Source organism: Panthera uncia (genome assembly GCF_023721935.1).
Source record: "Panthera uncia isolate 11264 chromosome C1 unlocalized genomic scaffold, Puncia_PCG_1.0 HiC_scaffold_3, whole genome shotgun sequence".
NCBI classification, from domain to species: Eukaryota; Metazoa; Chordata; class Mammalia; order Carnivora; family Felidae; genus Panthera; species Panthera uncia.
The window spans coordinates 59,539,034-59,556,427 of record NW_026057584.1 but is presented as its reverse complement, the minus strand read 5'-3'; the positions used below and the strand labels follow the sequence as shown (position 1 = coordinate 59,556,427).

The 17,394-nt window shown below is 38.8% G+C and overlaps 1 protein-coding gene across 1 annotated transcript in view; it reads left to right on the top strand.

Annotated features, from left to right (window-relative positions):
- Nucleotides 1–17,394, top strand: part of RAPGEF4 (Rap guanine nucleotide exchange factor 4) — a 289,328-nt gene that overhangs the window by 164,505 nt on the left and 107,429 nt on the right. The window contains exon 6 of the mRNA XM_049615513.1: nucleotides 2,481–2,500. Within this exon, the coding sequence (XP_049471470.1) occupies nucleotides 2,481–2,500 (20 nt within the window). The remainder of the gene's footprint in view (nucleotides 1–2,480; nucleotides 2,501–17,394) is intronic.

The window sequence follows — 17,394 nt, the reverse complement described above, 5'->3', positions numbered from 1 at the left end:
TCCTTTGCAGGGTTCATGTTTTTTCCTTTCTGTTCCCTCTGCAGCCACCTGGCCAAGGGCCTCATCATTTTTGACCTGAGGGCAAGAATGACTCAACTGACTCTGAAGCTTCAGTATCTCGCCCTTGGTCTACCCTTCACCTGACTTATGCCTGACTTCCACAGAACTTTTTAAATTTACTTTTTCTTGTGAAAAATTTCAAACATTTGGAATGATGTAGTTAATATCCATATCTTCATCACTTTAATATTTTAATACTTAAATATGGGTTTATTAATTGCTATATACACTTTAATATTTTAATATTAATATTTGCCTTATTTCCTTCTAATCACATACACACATTTCACCCCAAATTCTTTGGCAGGTATTTTTGAAAATAAAGACTTCTCCATGCACAACTACGACACCATTATCACACCTAATAACTGGTATGACTTTCCTTAATAACATCATCTGCTGAGTTCATATTCAGATTTTTCCCACTGAATGTCTTTATAGTTCTTTGCTCAAATTGGACTTCAAGGACCACACTCTTGCATCTGATTTTTATGTTGTAAGTGTCTTTTCAGTTTGAACAGACCCTTCCCTCCTTTTTCCTCTGTTCAAAACACTTTTTTAATGTTTGAGAGAGAAAGAGCATAAGTTGGGGAGGAGCAGAGAGGGAGAGAGGGAGACACAGAATCCTTAGCAGGCTCCAGGCTCTGAGCTGTTAGCGCAGAGCCCGACATGGGCCTCAAACCCACGAACCATGAGATCATGACCTGAGCTGAAGTCAGATGCTTAACCGACTGAGCCACCCAGGAGCCCCTTGAAACATTTTAATGATTGCCCACCGCTTGCCGCAGAAGGTCAAATTCCAAGATTCCTCATGTCTTAGCCCGACTTTCAAGTTCCTGCATGGCCCCAAATCATCTTTTCAGTATTATATCTCTACAGATACCCTAATTTCTAGTCACTCAGATAGTGTGATTTGTGCAACTGTGTATCTTATTGAAACTCCTAGAAGGAAGTTTTTGTTATACCTCTGTATCTCCTCATACAATCAACTCCAGTCTTTTCAAAGGGTTGTTGAACACATGGATGGAATAATGAATGGATGGCTAGGATTCAAAGTTTCAAAGTGCTGAGATTAGGCCACCCTTACTCCTTCTGACAGACTTGGGAACTGATGGCAAACATGCCCCTTAATACTCTCTCTGTCCCCCTGCTCCTGCCTGGGCTTTGATGTCCTGGTACTATCTCAGTTTGGGGGCTCAAAGTTTAGTTAGGGAGCATTTCCAGAATGTCTCTTCCACCCTTACCCATTCTGTGTACTTTACTGCTGCCTATTAAATTTTTTTTAATTTTTAGAGAGAGAGAGAGTACACGTGCGAGCAGGGGAGAGGGACAGAGGGGGGAGAGAGAGGGAGAGAGAGAAAGAGGGAGAGAGGGAGGGAGAGAATCCTAAGCAGGCTCCATGGTCACTGTGAAGCCCAATATGGGGCTCGATCCCATGACTCTGGGATCATGACCTGAGCTGAAAGCAAGAGTCAGGTGCTCAACTGACTGAGCCACCCAGGCACTCCTGCTGCTGCCTATTAAAGTGGGCACTCAGTTCTTTTAAAGCCAATTGTGTAAACCCTGTGCACTCCTTTATTAAACATAGAATGTGCTGTTTACTCAGAATTTGGATGTACTGTATTTTTACATCGCAGACCACCTCAGACTGGCCCAGGGGTAAGCCACACATACAAACCACCTGTGGTTCCATCTCCCAATATAAAGCCACTTGGAAGCATTAAGCTCTGCTGGGGCTGTGGACCTTCCAGTCTGGCTACCCTTATCATATGAGCCAGTGTTAACAGCCCCAAAGGAAGTGCAAAGGACCAGGGCCTGCCTGTGGCTCATGAAATGCTTGTAAATGAATGAACAAATGTGTAAATGGATGGATGATTAACTTTTTCACTGAGAAAACTGGTATACCCCTGGAAACAGACACTGCCATGCTCAGACCTGACTTGGAGGCAGCAGGAATTTGCTTTGCCCCAAATGGAATTTGTGTTCTGTGGTTTTTATGTAGGACTTGAAGCTAGGTTGAAATCCTTGGAGCATTGTGAGATAGTTTGAAAAGTAAAAATACAGTATGTGCAACCTTGAGAGTTGACATGTCTGTCCCAGATTCCTAGTGTTCTGGTACCTAACACAGAGGAATTAGTTGTTTGTATAGTATAAATGAATCAGAGATGGATTTTTACCTGTGATTTTTATGAGATTTTGTTGTTTGGCACACAGCCCCGCTCCTGATTCATTGATTTATGTATGTTACAGATTTTGGTGGGTGCTGCTATTTTTCTAAGCAGCACAATGTAAGTTTTGATGGAAACACAAATTGGAACCACCAAAATTTTACTTGGTTTGATTCAGCAAAGAATTTCAGTTCCATTTTACAGATTCGTCTTACAATTCATGCTCTCTCTCTTTCTCTCTCTTTCTTCTAGGGATTCCTGACAAGGAGAACGTGAGTAGCACCCTCTCTGCCTAGCTTCTAAACACTATCATAAGGTAAAAAAATAATTATAGTAACCCTACCAACAAAGAGAACTCTTCCATCCACATTCAACAGAGTGATAAATATTTTTCTAATCTTACTCTGGCATCTTTGGTGAGTCACTTTGAAATATGGGGGAGGAGAAGGTCGATTGGTCTCACATGGTCATCACATGTCCTTGATATTAACTGGTCTGAAGAAAGGTTATTCTAGGGACAAACAGTACAATTGCTGAGTGTTTTTCCTTTTCCCACGATGTATCCATGGCAGTAGACCAAATCATTACTTGAACAACATACAGAAAATTAGTTGTTTTTCCTTAGTAGTAATACAAAATATGAAATTCAGTGTCAGTTTGATTTTTTTAATTGTATTCAAGTACACGAATTCCAATCCTTCTCTTCGGAAGCTGCAAATATTAAGTGCTCTAATTGTTTAAGATAGACAGGTAAGAGAATAAGTTTGGGACAATCTCTTCACCAAGAACCAGTACCAGGTGCACATTTCAAGGATGGTACTGGTGCAATGGCATTGGCTTTGCATGCAAATAATAATAGTATTAATTATATATTAACTAGAATCTAAATTTATTCAGCAACATGGAAGGGTTAGTGATGGAAGTGTGTAGTGATTAACTTGAAGCCATGCTTGGTGGCTCTCTTAGATGTATCATTGTGTTCCTTGATTGCTCTACCCAAGTGGCAACATTACGGAATCATTACAGAACCTTTTCCTTTCCTTTCCCTGCTTTTGCTCCTGTGTCTGTGGACAAAGATATCATCTTAACTCAATTCAAATTATTTGTATCCCTTTTCCGAGATCTTACTCTAGCTTTCCTTAGGTCTTCTTTTCATAATGTTAGTTTCAAGGGCTGGTTGGGAATTGTGGCCCACTGTTGTACCACCACAGATTTGGGTTCCAGACCCAGCAACGTCACTTAAAATGTCACACCAAAATTTCACTTGGTGTGGTTCAGCAGAGAATTTCAATTCCTAACTGTGGGCCTTACACAAGCTACTTGACTTCTCTAAACATCTTTGCTTCATCTTTATTTATTTTTTTAAGTTTATTATTTATCTTAAGAGAGAGAGAGAGCGGGAGAGGGGCAGAAAGAGAGGGAGAGAGAACATCCCAAGGAGGCTCCATGCTGTCAGCACAGAGCCCAATGCAGGGCTCAAACTCACAAACCATGAGATCACAACCTAAGCCAAAATCAAGAGTTGGGCACTTACCTGACTGAGCCGACCAGGCACCCCTCTTCACCTCATCCTTAAATGTGGATGTTAGTTGTGACCACCTTAAATCCATTATGAATATTGAATGGGATAATCTGTGGAGAACATAGAGACGAGTCCAATAGAGCTCAGTAAATGTTAAGACTATTACTGTCATTATTATTTTCTCGAGACTTGTATCATTTTCTCAAGATCTTTCTCCACTGAAAAATATCCTATTCTATATGAAGTAACTGTTCTTTTGCCTTTTATGGTTCTCCTTAAAATTCCTTCTGCAATGAGTCTTTCTGTTGATCTTTTGCTATTAAAATATATACATATATTCAAAAATATATATATAACATATATATTATATATAACATATGTATCTTTGTAGGTTGAGCAAAACTCTAGATAATCAGGTTCATGGAAAGCCAAAGCACGAGCCTTTAGAGTCTAAACTAACAAACTCATCCTGCCACAATTTTGGATACGGATGTCCCAAAGCACTCCAAAACAAGTAATACACAGATCACTAGCCAAGTAAAGAAGATGAAAGAGTCTGGTGCTTCCTCATCAAGGAACCATCAGTGATGTGGAGGCCAGAGACAGAATGGCCAAGCCATAGGAGGTCTAAGATGGTCTAAGCTTCAAAAGGAAGCTCTGTCTCTCTTAGGCCCCTCGTGACCTTTAGGTTGGACCTCCCTGCAGTGGGACAACAGGCACAATGTTCTAAGCAGAGGCGTACCAGCTGTCATCATGTAGCTCACTTCGTGACAGAATAGGAGTTTGAAGTTTATAGGAAGTCGGACACATTGAATTGTTACCAGTATATTGCCCTTGAAGATTTAGGGGCTAGGCTGTCTCCCCAATATCAGTTGTAGTGGATGTTTATTTGTATTTACGTGGGTAATTCATTCTATGTCAAATTCTCTAACAAACAGAAAAGCACCCTTTTTCTCCATCAGCAAATTGAGTGGATGTAATGTCACCATATGCTTTTAAGAAAGCTCTTCAATGCCATCAGTCAAAGTAAGGCAAATGAGATGAAAGACATTCATGAATAGAGTCAAAGCTCTAGAAAGATAAAAAGAAGCTTAAGAGCCTTAAAGTGGTGTTAATTGAAATTTTTCCTTTATAAGAGACAAGTTGTGTTATGATGATTTCTTTTATCCTTTACCTCTGTTAACTACACGTGGGGTGATCGTATATTCCCTTTATGTTTCTAAATAGCAATAACATGCCTGTGGACCGAAATAAAAGCACTTAGACTATTATTGTTTCGGTGTCCAGCAGCTTCTTTGTGGAGAGAATATAGTCTCCTTTTCAGTTCCTACTCTTGATTTCATTAATCATCATGTTTAACTTTAACCAAATACTTAGGCGTCAGTAAGTGGTGTTTTAGCTGCCTCTTAGCTCTATTTTATTTCCAGACACAGTCTCACCTTGCATAAAAAGAACTTTCTTTTCATCAATTGCACTTTCATAGAAACAAATGGGCTGGCAGTTAACTTGCTGGATTATTTTGTTTACTGCTTACTGTAATTGATAGGGACATCATTTAACTTTAGATGACACAGGGTACTGGAACCTATAAAATAATTAATAAAATATTAGAAAAATGAGGGGCACCTGGGTGGCTCAGTTGATTAAGTGTCTGACTTCAGCTCAGGTCATGATCTCGTGGTTCATGAGTTCAGGCCCTGTGTCCTGCTCTGTGTTGACAGCTCAGAGCCTGGAGCCTGCTTTAGATTCTGTGTCTCCCTCTTTCTCTCTGCCCCCTCTTGCTCATGCTCTGTCTCTCTCTCAAAAATAAATAAACATTTAAAAAAGATTAAAAAGAAAAATAAAAATGACTATTTGGCCAATAAAGTAGACTATTTTGATAGGGTTATGATTGTTCGGGGCTGTTGGTTTTATAAATAAATTCTCTTTGATCTGTTTAAGTTGTAATTAATCTGTCTTCTGTATGTGCCCTGTTGAATGACCATGTTTAACACAGAAGCTAAAACTCACAACTACAAGAAAGCTTTATAGTTGAAAGTTACAGTTGCCCTTTGGAGGAATGTACTTGTCTAAAATTTTCTGCTACTTATGTAGATTTTGTTCCTTATTGTGCTCCATCCTTTTGACAGGCGATTGCTATGGAGTTATGTAATTTTAGAAGTTTATCCTTTTCTTCCTCAAAGTAGAAGGAGCCAGAAAATAGACTCAGGAAGATATCACAAAGTAATCCCATTTCCTTATTTATAAACATCTAGTTTCCAAAAGGATCATCTGAGGTCCCATTTTTTTTTAAGGCAGTTACAGTGTTGACAGTGTGATTAGTGAGGTTCCTACTAAATATGGAAGAGTACTTTCCCAATATAAAACACTAATCAGTTCAATAATTCAGTCAGTTATGGAAACAGCCCAAGTGTCCATCGACTGATGAATGCAAAAAGAAGATGTGGTGTTATATATATACACACTGGAATATTACTCAGCTATTAAATGGAATCTTGCCATTTGCAATATAGATGAATCTAAGAGTATAATGCTAAGCGAAATATGTCTGTCAGAAAAAGACAAATACCATACAATTTCACTCATATGTGTACTTTAAGAAACAAAACAAACAACAAAGGGGTAAAACGAGAGACAGAGAGACAGAAACCAAGATACAGACTCTTAACTATAGTGAGCAAATTGACAGTTAGCAGAGGGGAGGTGGGTAGGGGGATGGGTGAAATAGGTGATGGGGATTAAGGGGCGCACTTGCTGTGATGACCACGGGGGGTTGTATGGAAGTGTTGAATCACTATAGTGTACACCTGAAACTAATATTACACTGTATGCTAACTGGAATTTAAATAAAATATTTAAAAAAAAAACATGAATCAACTTAGAGCTCAATGGTTTCCTCAGCACTAGATGAACTGGATGCTACCAATTAGTAACGAGCAAGCTTGGGGGTCTTGTAAAACTATTTGGTAGGTCTTATTTTAAGAAGATGACTGAAATCAGGAGTTTGTCAAACTTTAAAAAATCATGGGTCATTTATATAAAGAATAATTTTTGGCATCTATTATAAAGACATAGGTTTTAAGTGGCAAATAGGGAAGATATAATTTACACAGCTTGAAAATTCTCATTAAGGTGACAACAATAAGAAGAAAATAGCTATTAGGGTCAAAAGGATAGGAATTTCAGGCATTTTTTGGGAATATAATAACATTTATTGCTGCTCTTTTTTAAGGTTAAAGAAAACCAAAATATTTCCCACTTATTAAATAACAACATCTTATTTTACCATTATAGGTGGGCTATGATTCTGGGCCAGATGAAGAAAAGGGAAACTGTGGATCCTCATACAAACTTAAAATATAAAAAAAACAACAACAACTTAGATAACCCCCTAAAAACCCTGTAAAACCTTTCAACTCCAGCTTTAGAACACCTGCTGAATTCAAACCAACATTTTCTGTGAAACCATTTTTAAAGTCCTGCTTTAAAACGTGACTGATACACGTCCAGAGCTTATCAAGACATCTTGGCCAGAGTTCACAGGTTTACTGCCAGCAGCCAGTTCTCTCTGTTCTGGGGTGAGGATGGCTAGCTAGTGCTGTCACCGCCATGCAATGACACATCCTTTAACTGGCCAAAGGCGCGAGGCTCTGCAAAGGAGGGCACACCAACCACACGCAAAGGACAGAAAACCCTAAGCCTGCTCATTTTGATTTGAAAGGACAAACCACTTATCACTCAAGTGAAGATTAGATGTGACAGTGTTGCTGGCTCCGTCCCTCCCGTTGAGCGTAAATATTCATTTCTCTAGCTGGCCTATTGGAACACATAGCTCAGGGAGCCAACACTTACTTTGCCCCGCCTCCTGCAAAAACACCGGTGACTTAATGTCCAAGGTGCCAAGGACAGCATCAGCTCTCGGTCTCTGAAGAAATGTTTGTGTTTGTGTTTGTGAGTTATGCATTTTATGGGACAGAATGCCCTCGCTGAATCTCTTCCTGCTTTTGTCTCATCTGGTCCTCTGCCCTGTTATAAAAGCTGACGGTGCCTTCTCTGTGTCTAGCTCCTGCAGAGGTATATTGATTGAATTTTTAAGATGATGTATAATTGCCCTTTATCCAGATAGTGAACGGTAAATGTGGGTAACACTCTAAAAACCTGATCCCCCTCTTGCCAGTTAAGCTATGGGTTTGTGACCTCTGAATGTTCTCAGCAATGTTCACAAGACCAGCTTACCGTGAGTTTCCTGGACGAAAGGGCACTTATTGGGGTGCATTGGGGTGGTGGTTCATTCATATAGTTTAGAGTTATTTTTATAATATTATGAACTTGCTGGATATTTCGGTGCTCTCATTTTGGTTTCTCTACGGTGCTTAGATTTCTTTAATGGAATAGAACTTTTTAATGTTGCTGCGATGCTTGTGGTTTCCTAGGGTTGCCACTGAGCTTTACCACATTTCACCCTGCTTGGAGTACATCCCCTCAGGCTTTTGTGTAATCAGAATTTGACTTGGGCAAGATATCACAGAGAACATCCAAGTGTTTAACTGTTTAAAATAGTGATAATACAAGAAACGAGATTCCCCAGTCTCTGAAGCCAACAGCGTCTTCCCTGCTCTCACGTTAAAAAATGGCATGGCCTTGAGGTGAGGCCCATATTGGCCGTGGTGCTGAGAATCAGTTCCATTAGCAGCAGGGGCAAGGAACACAATGTCATGTTGATAGTAATATACTATACTGCTGATTTCAAAGTCACGGGAGAGTATATTGCTGTCTCCAGAAATATTTTATCCTGTGCTACAGGCAATTATGTTCATCACCAATAACTTTGGGCTGCTAGCACGTTATCTCAATTGATGGTGAGAATAAATTAGATGGTATCATTTTTGTTTGATGTATCTGAATTTTTATTGTTCTTGTTTTGAGAAATTGAAACCAAATTATTTGCTAAATATGTCTTATGTTTAGGAGAGAGAAGTCTGTAGTGTTCTCAGATTGGGTAAATTAATATAGTGATTACATGTCATTTAGGATTTGGATCCTTTTCTAATAACAATTCTGTGTCAAATAGATATTAAAATATTCTGTAGTCATTCTCTTTACCTTTAAGTAAAATTACGTGGAAGGTAGATGATTGATAGATGCACATATACACATACGTACATATATAAATACATACATATGTATGTATGCGTATATTTAGCTATTTTCATTCTTTAAAATTTCCAGAAAATGAAATTGTAAAACTACCTTTTCTAATATGATGTCATTGTTCATAATTCTAGTTGCCAGTTTTTATAAATGTTTAAATTCTGTTCACTTCAACTTAGTTTTATTTTTTTATTTTCCCTCAAAGAATGACTCAGAAATACCCACAGAATGTGCCATCTGTTTTCTTGAAAATCTTTAACAAGCATGTGGTGATCAATCCCAAGCCCCATGTGGGGCTATGAAAATAAATAAAGCATGGTCCCCTCCTTCAGGGAGTTAGAGCCAATGTGAACACATAAGTACATAAGTACAAGTCATGGGACCTGTGGTCGGGAGAGCGTGGCATGAGGACGTGAGCTTAGGAGCTCTTCAGGCTTGAGTTACGGTCACAACTCTGCCACATACTAACCGTGTGAAGGTGCACAGGTCAGTTACTTCTCTGTTTCCATCTACAGGGGAAATAATAGCAGTGTCTTACCCCAGGGGGCTTCCAGAAGGATTAATGAAATGATTTATTCCAAGTGGTTAGCCAGTGCTGGCGCCCGGTATGCACTTTTAGGAGACTCATGGGAGACACATTCTGTGCAGTTCTTGGGGAGAGGGGGAGGGGTTCAGAGCAGGCTTCACAGAAGAAGAAATGCCTGTGTCCACTCTTGATGGAAAGTAGATGTTACTCAGGTGGAAGGGAAAGAATATTCCAGGCCAAGAGCATTGCATAAATAAAGGAACAGAGATCCAGAATTTTCTCTTTTGAGGCTAATGTCATCAGATCTAAAATAAAAACTTTCCATTATTTTAAACACTATACTTTGTAGTATCCCTTTCAAAGTCATCAAGACCTGGTTTCCAAGCTCCAGGTATTTCAGGGTCCCAAGCAAATATACTTTTATCCCTAAAACTTGGTCTATTTTAAAAGTGTGAATGGGATTCACTTTGAATTTCCCCTTAGTTGTACTTCCCAATAAAAATGACAGATCTAGATTGCTAATATCTTTGGAACCTATTGTTCACTCTAATCTCCAACTCCTTTTCTTCTGTAATTGCCCAGGCAGTGCTCCCTTATTTCTGTGGTTCTCCTTTGCTTCTCCCCAAGCCCCCACCCCTGCCCTCCACACACCCTTCTTTGGAATGAATCACTCTGCAATGTTGCCTATTGAATTTTGTCCTTTAACTTTTTAATTTGTCAAGGTCACTTTAAATTTTATTCCACTTCTCCTAAGGGCCAGCCACCCCCACCCAATTGGGTATCATTGTCAAATTTAGTAAGAATGCTTTTGAGCATTAATAAGCATGTTAAATCCAGCAGCATTCAGCAAAGGATCTAATCTTGTGGAATTTAATTTGTTTGTGCTAATTTATTTGCATATGTGATAAAATTATCCCATCCAGACATGAAAAAACTACTTAGGAAAACATACCATGGAAATACTGGGTAAAACAAGTGCGAAGTCACTAAATTCATGTCTGTGATGCTTTTCACTCACTTGTAACATGAGGGAAAAGGAGGGTGATAATTTTCTATCCCAGAAGACATGAATATGACTGAATTAATACCTGTTCATTGTTATAGTCTGTGTCCCCAGAAATGCATCAGTTTCTGTCCTTGACGCTTAACAGGGGCGACACTAAACAAGTAAGTTACTCACTTCCCTGAGCTACAGTTTTCTCATCAACAAAATGGCGATCCCTTACCTATCACAGTAAAAGGATTATTGGGAGATCAAATAAGATAAGGCATGGGAAAATTCCAAAACTCTGTACCGTTCAAATTTAGAACTTATTAAACCTCCCTGGTGCTTAATTCTAAACAAGATCACACCCCTGTCTGTAGCCTCAGCCCCAGGCCATCTCTCCAACCTGGATAGGGGAATCACTGAGGTTGGCCAGTGGGTTCGATTTAAGTGGAGATTGGTTCTGGGGAAGCCATATAGAGGTTCTCTTGAATCCTGTTAGGACTTGGTCCAGTTCTCTGTTCTAGGAAGACTGCAGGATGCCAAATGGAAAGTCGTTCATCTTAATGTCCAGTAATTTGGCTCAGCCAGGAAAATGAAAAATTCCCATGTCATACCAAGTGCTCACTCAGTGCTGTAATTTGATAGTCCAGTTCCAAACAAAGTGAGGAAACCACACCCAGAGTTGACTACAAAGATGGACCAGGATAGAATAAGAACCGGAACATGAAGATAAGCTGGAGAAGGGGCCTGGCTTGTTTGGGGGCACAGCAGAACATTATGGATGTTTTCACGGCAGTCTACCCTGGACCTTCTAGTTTTAGGGTATGTGAGATTTTTAAATGTATGTTTAACCAATTCTCCTAAAAGTGTCAAAGCATTGCAATGTACAACCGCCTACTAAAAGAATTTGTAACATAAATGCAAAAATAGCTATGTCATTCAACAAGAAATTCTTTTAAGTGACTGAAACAGGTAATAGTGGGCCTTCCCGCCCCACTCCTTCCTTTATGGTTTCTATTTTCTTTTCTCTCTTTGATGTGTGGTTTATTCAGAAAAACACTTGGGCTCCCTCTGGTGGCCATCCCCGTGTTTCTGCATGTGTAATCTTAAAGCTGAAGTTTCAGTTACATGGCACGAAATGCTTGCATGAAAGTGGAAGTGGAAATATTAATAGTAAGTGTTATTTTCTTTTGTAAAATACCTACTACTTGGAAACTTTCAAATTAGTCAGAATATCCATCTCATTCATTCCTCTATTTATGTCTTCTAATCTAATATGTTGATATTTGACTTTCCTGAAAGAAGGGGTATCTGGTTTGCAAGTCCATAGAAAGATACTGAGTTCCAATCTTGTAAATCAAACAGATTTTCCCAAGAAGTGATTCTATGAATCAGCAAATTTTTATAGAATGTTTACTGTGTATTATACCAGAGTTAGGCATTACGAGAAACAATTTGCTAGTCACCATTTTTAAAAACTGTAAACACACTCTTCTTTAACGATTAGCAATATTATGTTATTTCTTTTCCTCCTTTAAATCATGTTCCTGCTCTATTTCCCCCACAGAATTTTATTGTAATGTATTTTTTCCAGAACAAATCACCTTTTAATGGTGTCAATGCGTTAGTTAACATACAGAGTCAACAGCAAAAACAAAGGCTCAAACATAACAGTGTCTTAAAATAGAAGATAATTTTTCTTCATGTTAACTGTTCAAATGTAACCTGTCCAGGGTTAAATGGCACCTCCATGTTGTGATGCATTTTTGATTGAAAGTTTCTTCTTGATTACCCTTTTATACTTTCATGTATCAAAAAGAAGTATGTAAATTTTAAATCTTTCTTATGACTATAGCTGTCTGTGAAAATTTTTCTTCTGGCCTGAGTTATGACAGTAGTAGTACACAACTGTCAAAGTAAAATAAATATTTTATAGATTTTTATAAACAATTAGTAAATATTAAAGTAAATTATTATTGGAAATGCTTCATTGAATGCCTTGGATGCTTTCTAAAAATGAATTCGTTATATATCTGCAATGGGTTTAACATCACTTCTGTTCTTCTTCTTAGATATTATATGGGTAAGTGCTGGGAAATCTCATTCACACAAACCAGCAGATGAGAAGGAAATAGTTTTAAATAGCAAGGTCACTGAATTCTTTGACTCCTAGGCAGCTAGTGTGGTACCTCCTGGAGAGAGAGTGACGATGGTGTGCTTGCAGGAGAGGTGTGGGAAGTGTTGCATTCTGGATGGATTTGAAAATAAGAGTGATGGATTAAATGTGAGGTGAGAGAGTAGAAGAGGAGTTAAAGACGACTTCAGGGTTTGGGCCCTGACCACATGGAAGTATGCAGTTGCCAACAACTATAAAAGGGAAAGCTGAGGACTAGGGGAGTTTGGAGACCTGGTTTGAAGGTCACTGTACTAGAAAGCATCCAGAAATATAATTAGGCTTTTGTACTCTCCCTCTGTCCAGCCAATAGTTAATGATAATAAACATCAGAGAGTGAAAATGAGATTAAATGTTGGGTATTTATACTAAGTAGCATATGCCTGGGGCATGAATAAAATTAGAATGTGTCTGAAAAAAATAAAAATAATGAGACAAAAATCAGCAAGGATTTTATTAAGTTCATCCCCCCCCCACATTACATTTTGTAGATTTTAAGATAATTTATGTTTGTAAGTAAACTCTGTATACAACTGCAGATATCACCTTTCAAATTAATAAAAGGTTGATTTATGGAATATATCAAGTACAAATAGTAAATGAATCAAGCTAACAAAGCGTTGCTCAATAGACATCCTCAGGGACCTAATTTAATGAATAGGTAGAGGGATGGTTTTTGTAACTGAGCCCACAAATTATTTCTATATGAATCAGTGATTTTAAATGGCTATGGCCTGCTTGAAACAATTTGCTTTCTTAATTAGCTTATAATCATTCTCTTTTATAGTTTCTTATACTACTAAATGGGCTAATAACCCCCTTTTTTAAAATAAATTAATTTTTCCAGCCTAGCCACAAACTTCCAATTAATAAAGTTTGAAGGAAAGAAATAATTCCACAATAGGATGAAAAGTGATCATATTTTATGTAATCCTTTTAAAATCAACTAACATTTATTAAGTGCCTACTATGTGCCATGCAGGCACATGCTCTGGCTCTAGAGATGTCAAGTCCAATAAAACTAATTCTTGACTTCAAAGAGCAAACAGCCTAACAGCCTAACAGCCTAAACAGCTTAGGAGGGAAGTAGGTAAACAGATAATTATATCAGAATGCTACTGACAGAGATTGGAGTTAAGTGCTAACGTCGTCTGTGCATTGTAAGAGCCATGTCACTTGAACGCAAAGGATTTCCAAGAAAATGTTTTATTACTCACCCCCTGACATTCTCCCTCTTCATAAGAATGCAGTTACTAAGTTACTGTATAACTCCAGACTACATAAATTACAGGTGACAGAAATCCATATCAGGCCTCCTCAAAAGCAAACAAGAGGGGAAGTTGAAGACTCACATCCCCAGTCCACAGGAAGAGCAGGTGTGGAGCTGGCCCTCTGCTAACAGAAGCCAAAGCCTCTACTTCTTTCTACTTCTCTGCAAGCCTGTAAACATGGCCACCACCAGTCCCTGGTTCTTCCCCAGCAACTACAGTTAGAAAACCTTGGGGAAAGACACTGACTGAGATCCAGTGTTCATAGGGTGGCCCCTTCATTCCAACTCTAAGCCAGTGTGGGTGAGATACCACTGTGGGCTCAGGTCTGAAGATGGGGAGAAAGTCTGTGCCCTAGACTAATGAAGGGGGAACAGGAAATAGTACCTGTTCACTCCTTCTCCTCAGGGAGGCACATTTAGCTGACTGCTAAAAAATCAGTCCCCTTCCTTTGGTGTACTCAGATAACATCATAATGCAATCAATATCTCATTTAGGATTAGTCTTCATCTCTTGTTTATGAAGAAATAGGACAGAAGACTTATGAGAATAATGTTGACATCACATTTTGCAATAGCTTTGATTGCAATACGCATTGTGCTTTAGAAATTCCATGCATTCCATTCAGTAGGAATCATAATCTCTTTTTCACTGTCTTAACATGTATGATGTGGAAATTAACAAGATTTGATCTTGTTAAATCTTTTGAGCTACTTAGATGTGGGTTCTGAACCAGTAGATGACATAAGCAATCCTATTTGTCCTAGAATATTACAGGAATTCTTCTTCTTTTTTACCTATTTGATTTTAAGTCTTTAAACCCAATGAGCTAAATTTACATTCAGATGAATCATTGAAGCTTATATTGTGTGCCCAAAAGGAAATGTTTATGCGAAGAGTCTCAAATGAAGTCTAGTGAGACAGTGAATTTTTTAAATAATGGTTATCTCTTACGGATCATAAATGTAATAATGCTTATGGTGAATATTTGGAAACATAAAAGTATTTTTAAAAATCTCTCATAGATGCCACCACCCAGAGTTCTGTGTGTTTCTGTTTTTAACATATAGAAACAAATACACATATAGAAACAAAATTTAGTTCATACTGCATGTATAGTTTAATATTCCACTTTTTTCAATCAAGTTTTTAAAAATACTTTTTTATTATTTAATATTATCTCAGCCATATCTTGTCAAGGCTAGGTTTTTCACACAGTCCCCTTCCTGTTTCTGGGATTATTTTTGGTCACCTCGCTGTTGTTCTTCCTTCATTTTTGATGTTCTAAGATTCCCTGTGGTATTATTTCCCTTCTGTCTGAAGAACTTCCTTTAGAAATTCTTGTAGAACAGGTCTGCTGGATATGAATTCTACTGAATTTTCCTTCATCTGAAAATGTCTCTATTTTACCTTAATTCCTAAAGGATATTTTCACTGGACAGAGAATTATGGGTTGGAAGTTTTTCATGTTTCAGCGTTGTTTTTATGAACCAATTTGCTACATTATCATTAGCTGAAGACCATTGTTTACAGATCTCCTTTGTTTTTATGTGGTATCCTTTTTCTGTTCCACTATCCCATCCACAGATATTGATACTTTACATTTAGTGATCACGTCTCCTTAGGCTCTTTTTTGGCTACTACAATTTCGCAGACTTTCCTTGCTTTGATGACTTTGACAGACTTGAGGATAGTGATCAGGCATTTTAGAGAATGTTCCTCATTTGTGATTTGTCTGATATTTTTTTTCAAGATTAGACTCAGATTATGGGTTTTGGGGGAAAGACCACAAAGTTAGAGTCCACTTTCATCACATCACATTAAGAATACATACTATTGGGGCGCCTGGGTGGCGCAGTCGGTTAAGCGTCCGACTTCAGCCAGGTCACGATCTCGCGGTGCGTGAGTTCGAGCCCCGCGTCAGGCTCTGGGCTGATGGCTCGGAGCCTGGAGCCTGTTTCCGATTCTGTGTCTCCCTCTCTCTCTGCCCCTCCCCCGTTCATGCTCTGTCTCTCTCTGTCCCAAAAATAAATAAAAAACGTTGAAAAAAAAAAATTAAAAAAAAAAAAGAATACATACTATCAATATGATTTACCATTGACTATGATTACCTAGCTAAGGTAGTATTTTGAAACTTTCTCAACCGTAAAGTCACTCTTCCCTCACCCCTCTTTCCATACTGAACTCTTTGGAAGGTGGTCACTATGCATAGCTCACACTGTAGTATAAGGAGTCAACATTGACATTATGTCAACAATTCAAGCATGCTATGCCAGCCTCTGTTCTCAGCACTGGGGAATAAAACAGAGATGACCTTACCTCTGGTAAAAAAAAAAAAAAAAAAAAAAAATCAGAAAGTAAAGAAGTTATTACAACTAAAAGGAAGTACAAGATGCCCTAAAGAAGCACGGTCTGATAAAAAATATAATGCTGGTCACGCGTGTAATTTAAAATGTTTTAGCAGCCACATTTTCAAAAGTAAAAATAGGTGAAATTAGTTTTAATGATATATTTTGTTTAGCCCAAGGTACTTGAAAGATTCCCTTTTCAACATGTAACCAATGTAAAACATTATTACCAAAATATTTTACACTCCTTTTCTTGTATCTACTCTTCAAACTTAAGCAAGTACTGCACACTCACACCTGAATCCAGACTGGTCACATTTCAAGGGCTCAGTGGTCACAGGGAGGAGCAGCTAGAAGCTCTGGAAGCAGCTAATAGAGGGCCTGGCACATCTTCCTGAGATTGAAGGTGAGGAAGTCAGGAAAAGGGAAGAGAATGCAGGTTAAAGGCAGAGGGAACAGATTGCACAAAACCTCCAGAACGGAAGATTTTGGTGTTTTTGAGGGACTGGAAAACATTCTGAGCCATTGGAGCAAGGGGGAGAATGGTGGAAATGAGGCTGGAGAGGTAGGCAAGGGGTGAAATTAGGAAGAGGCTTTTAGACAGCGTTGGGAAGTCTGGATTTGTTTCAAGAAGAAAGGGGAACCGTTGAAGGGTTTTAAATAGAAAAGGACGTGATCAAGATTGGCTCTTTTTAAAAATCGCCATTGCATGGGGCGCCTGGGTGGCCCAGTCGGTTAAGCGTCCGACTGCAGCCAGGTCACGATCTCGCGGTCTGTGAGTTCGAGCCCCGCGCCAGGCTCTGGGCTGATGGTTCAGAGCCTGGAGCCTGTTTCCGATTCTGTGTCTCCCTCTCTCTCTGCCCCTCCCCCGTTCATGCTATGTCTCTCTCTGTCCCAAAAATAAATAAAAAACGTTGAAAAAAAAATTTAAAAAAAAAATCGCCGTTACTTCACAAGGAAGGTGGCCAAGGGCATTTTCTGCAGCAGGCAGTATAGGGTAGTGGCTAACCAGAGGGTTCATGTGCCAGAGTTGCCACCTGCCAGCCATATGACCCTGAGTCTCAGTTTCATTATCTGTGAAATGGGAATGATAAGAGTACCTTCTTTAAGGATCGTTGTGAGTATTCAGTAAGATAATTCACATGACTGACTTATTTCACCCATAATACTCTCTAGCTCCATCCATGTGT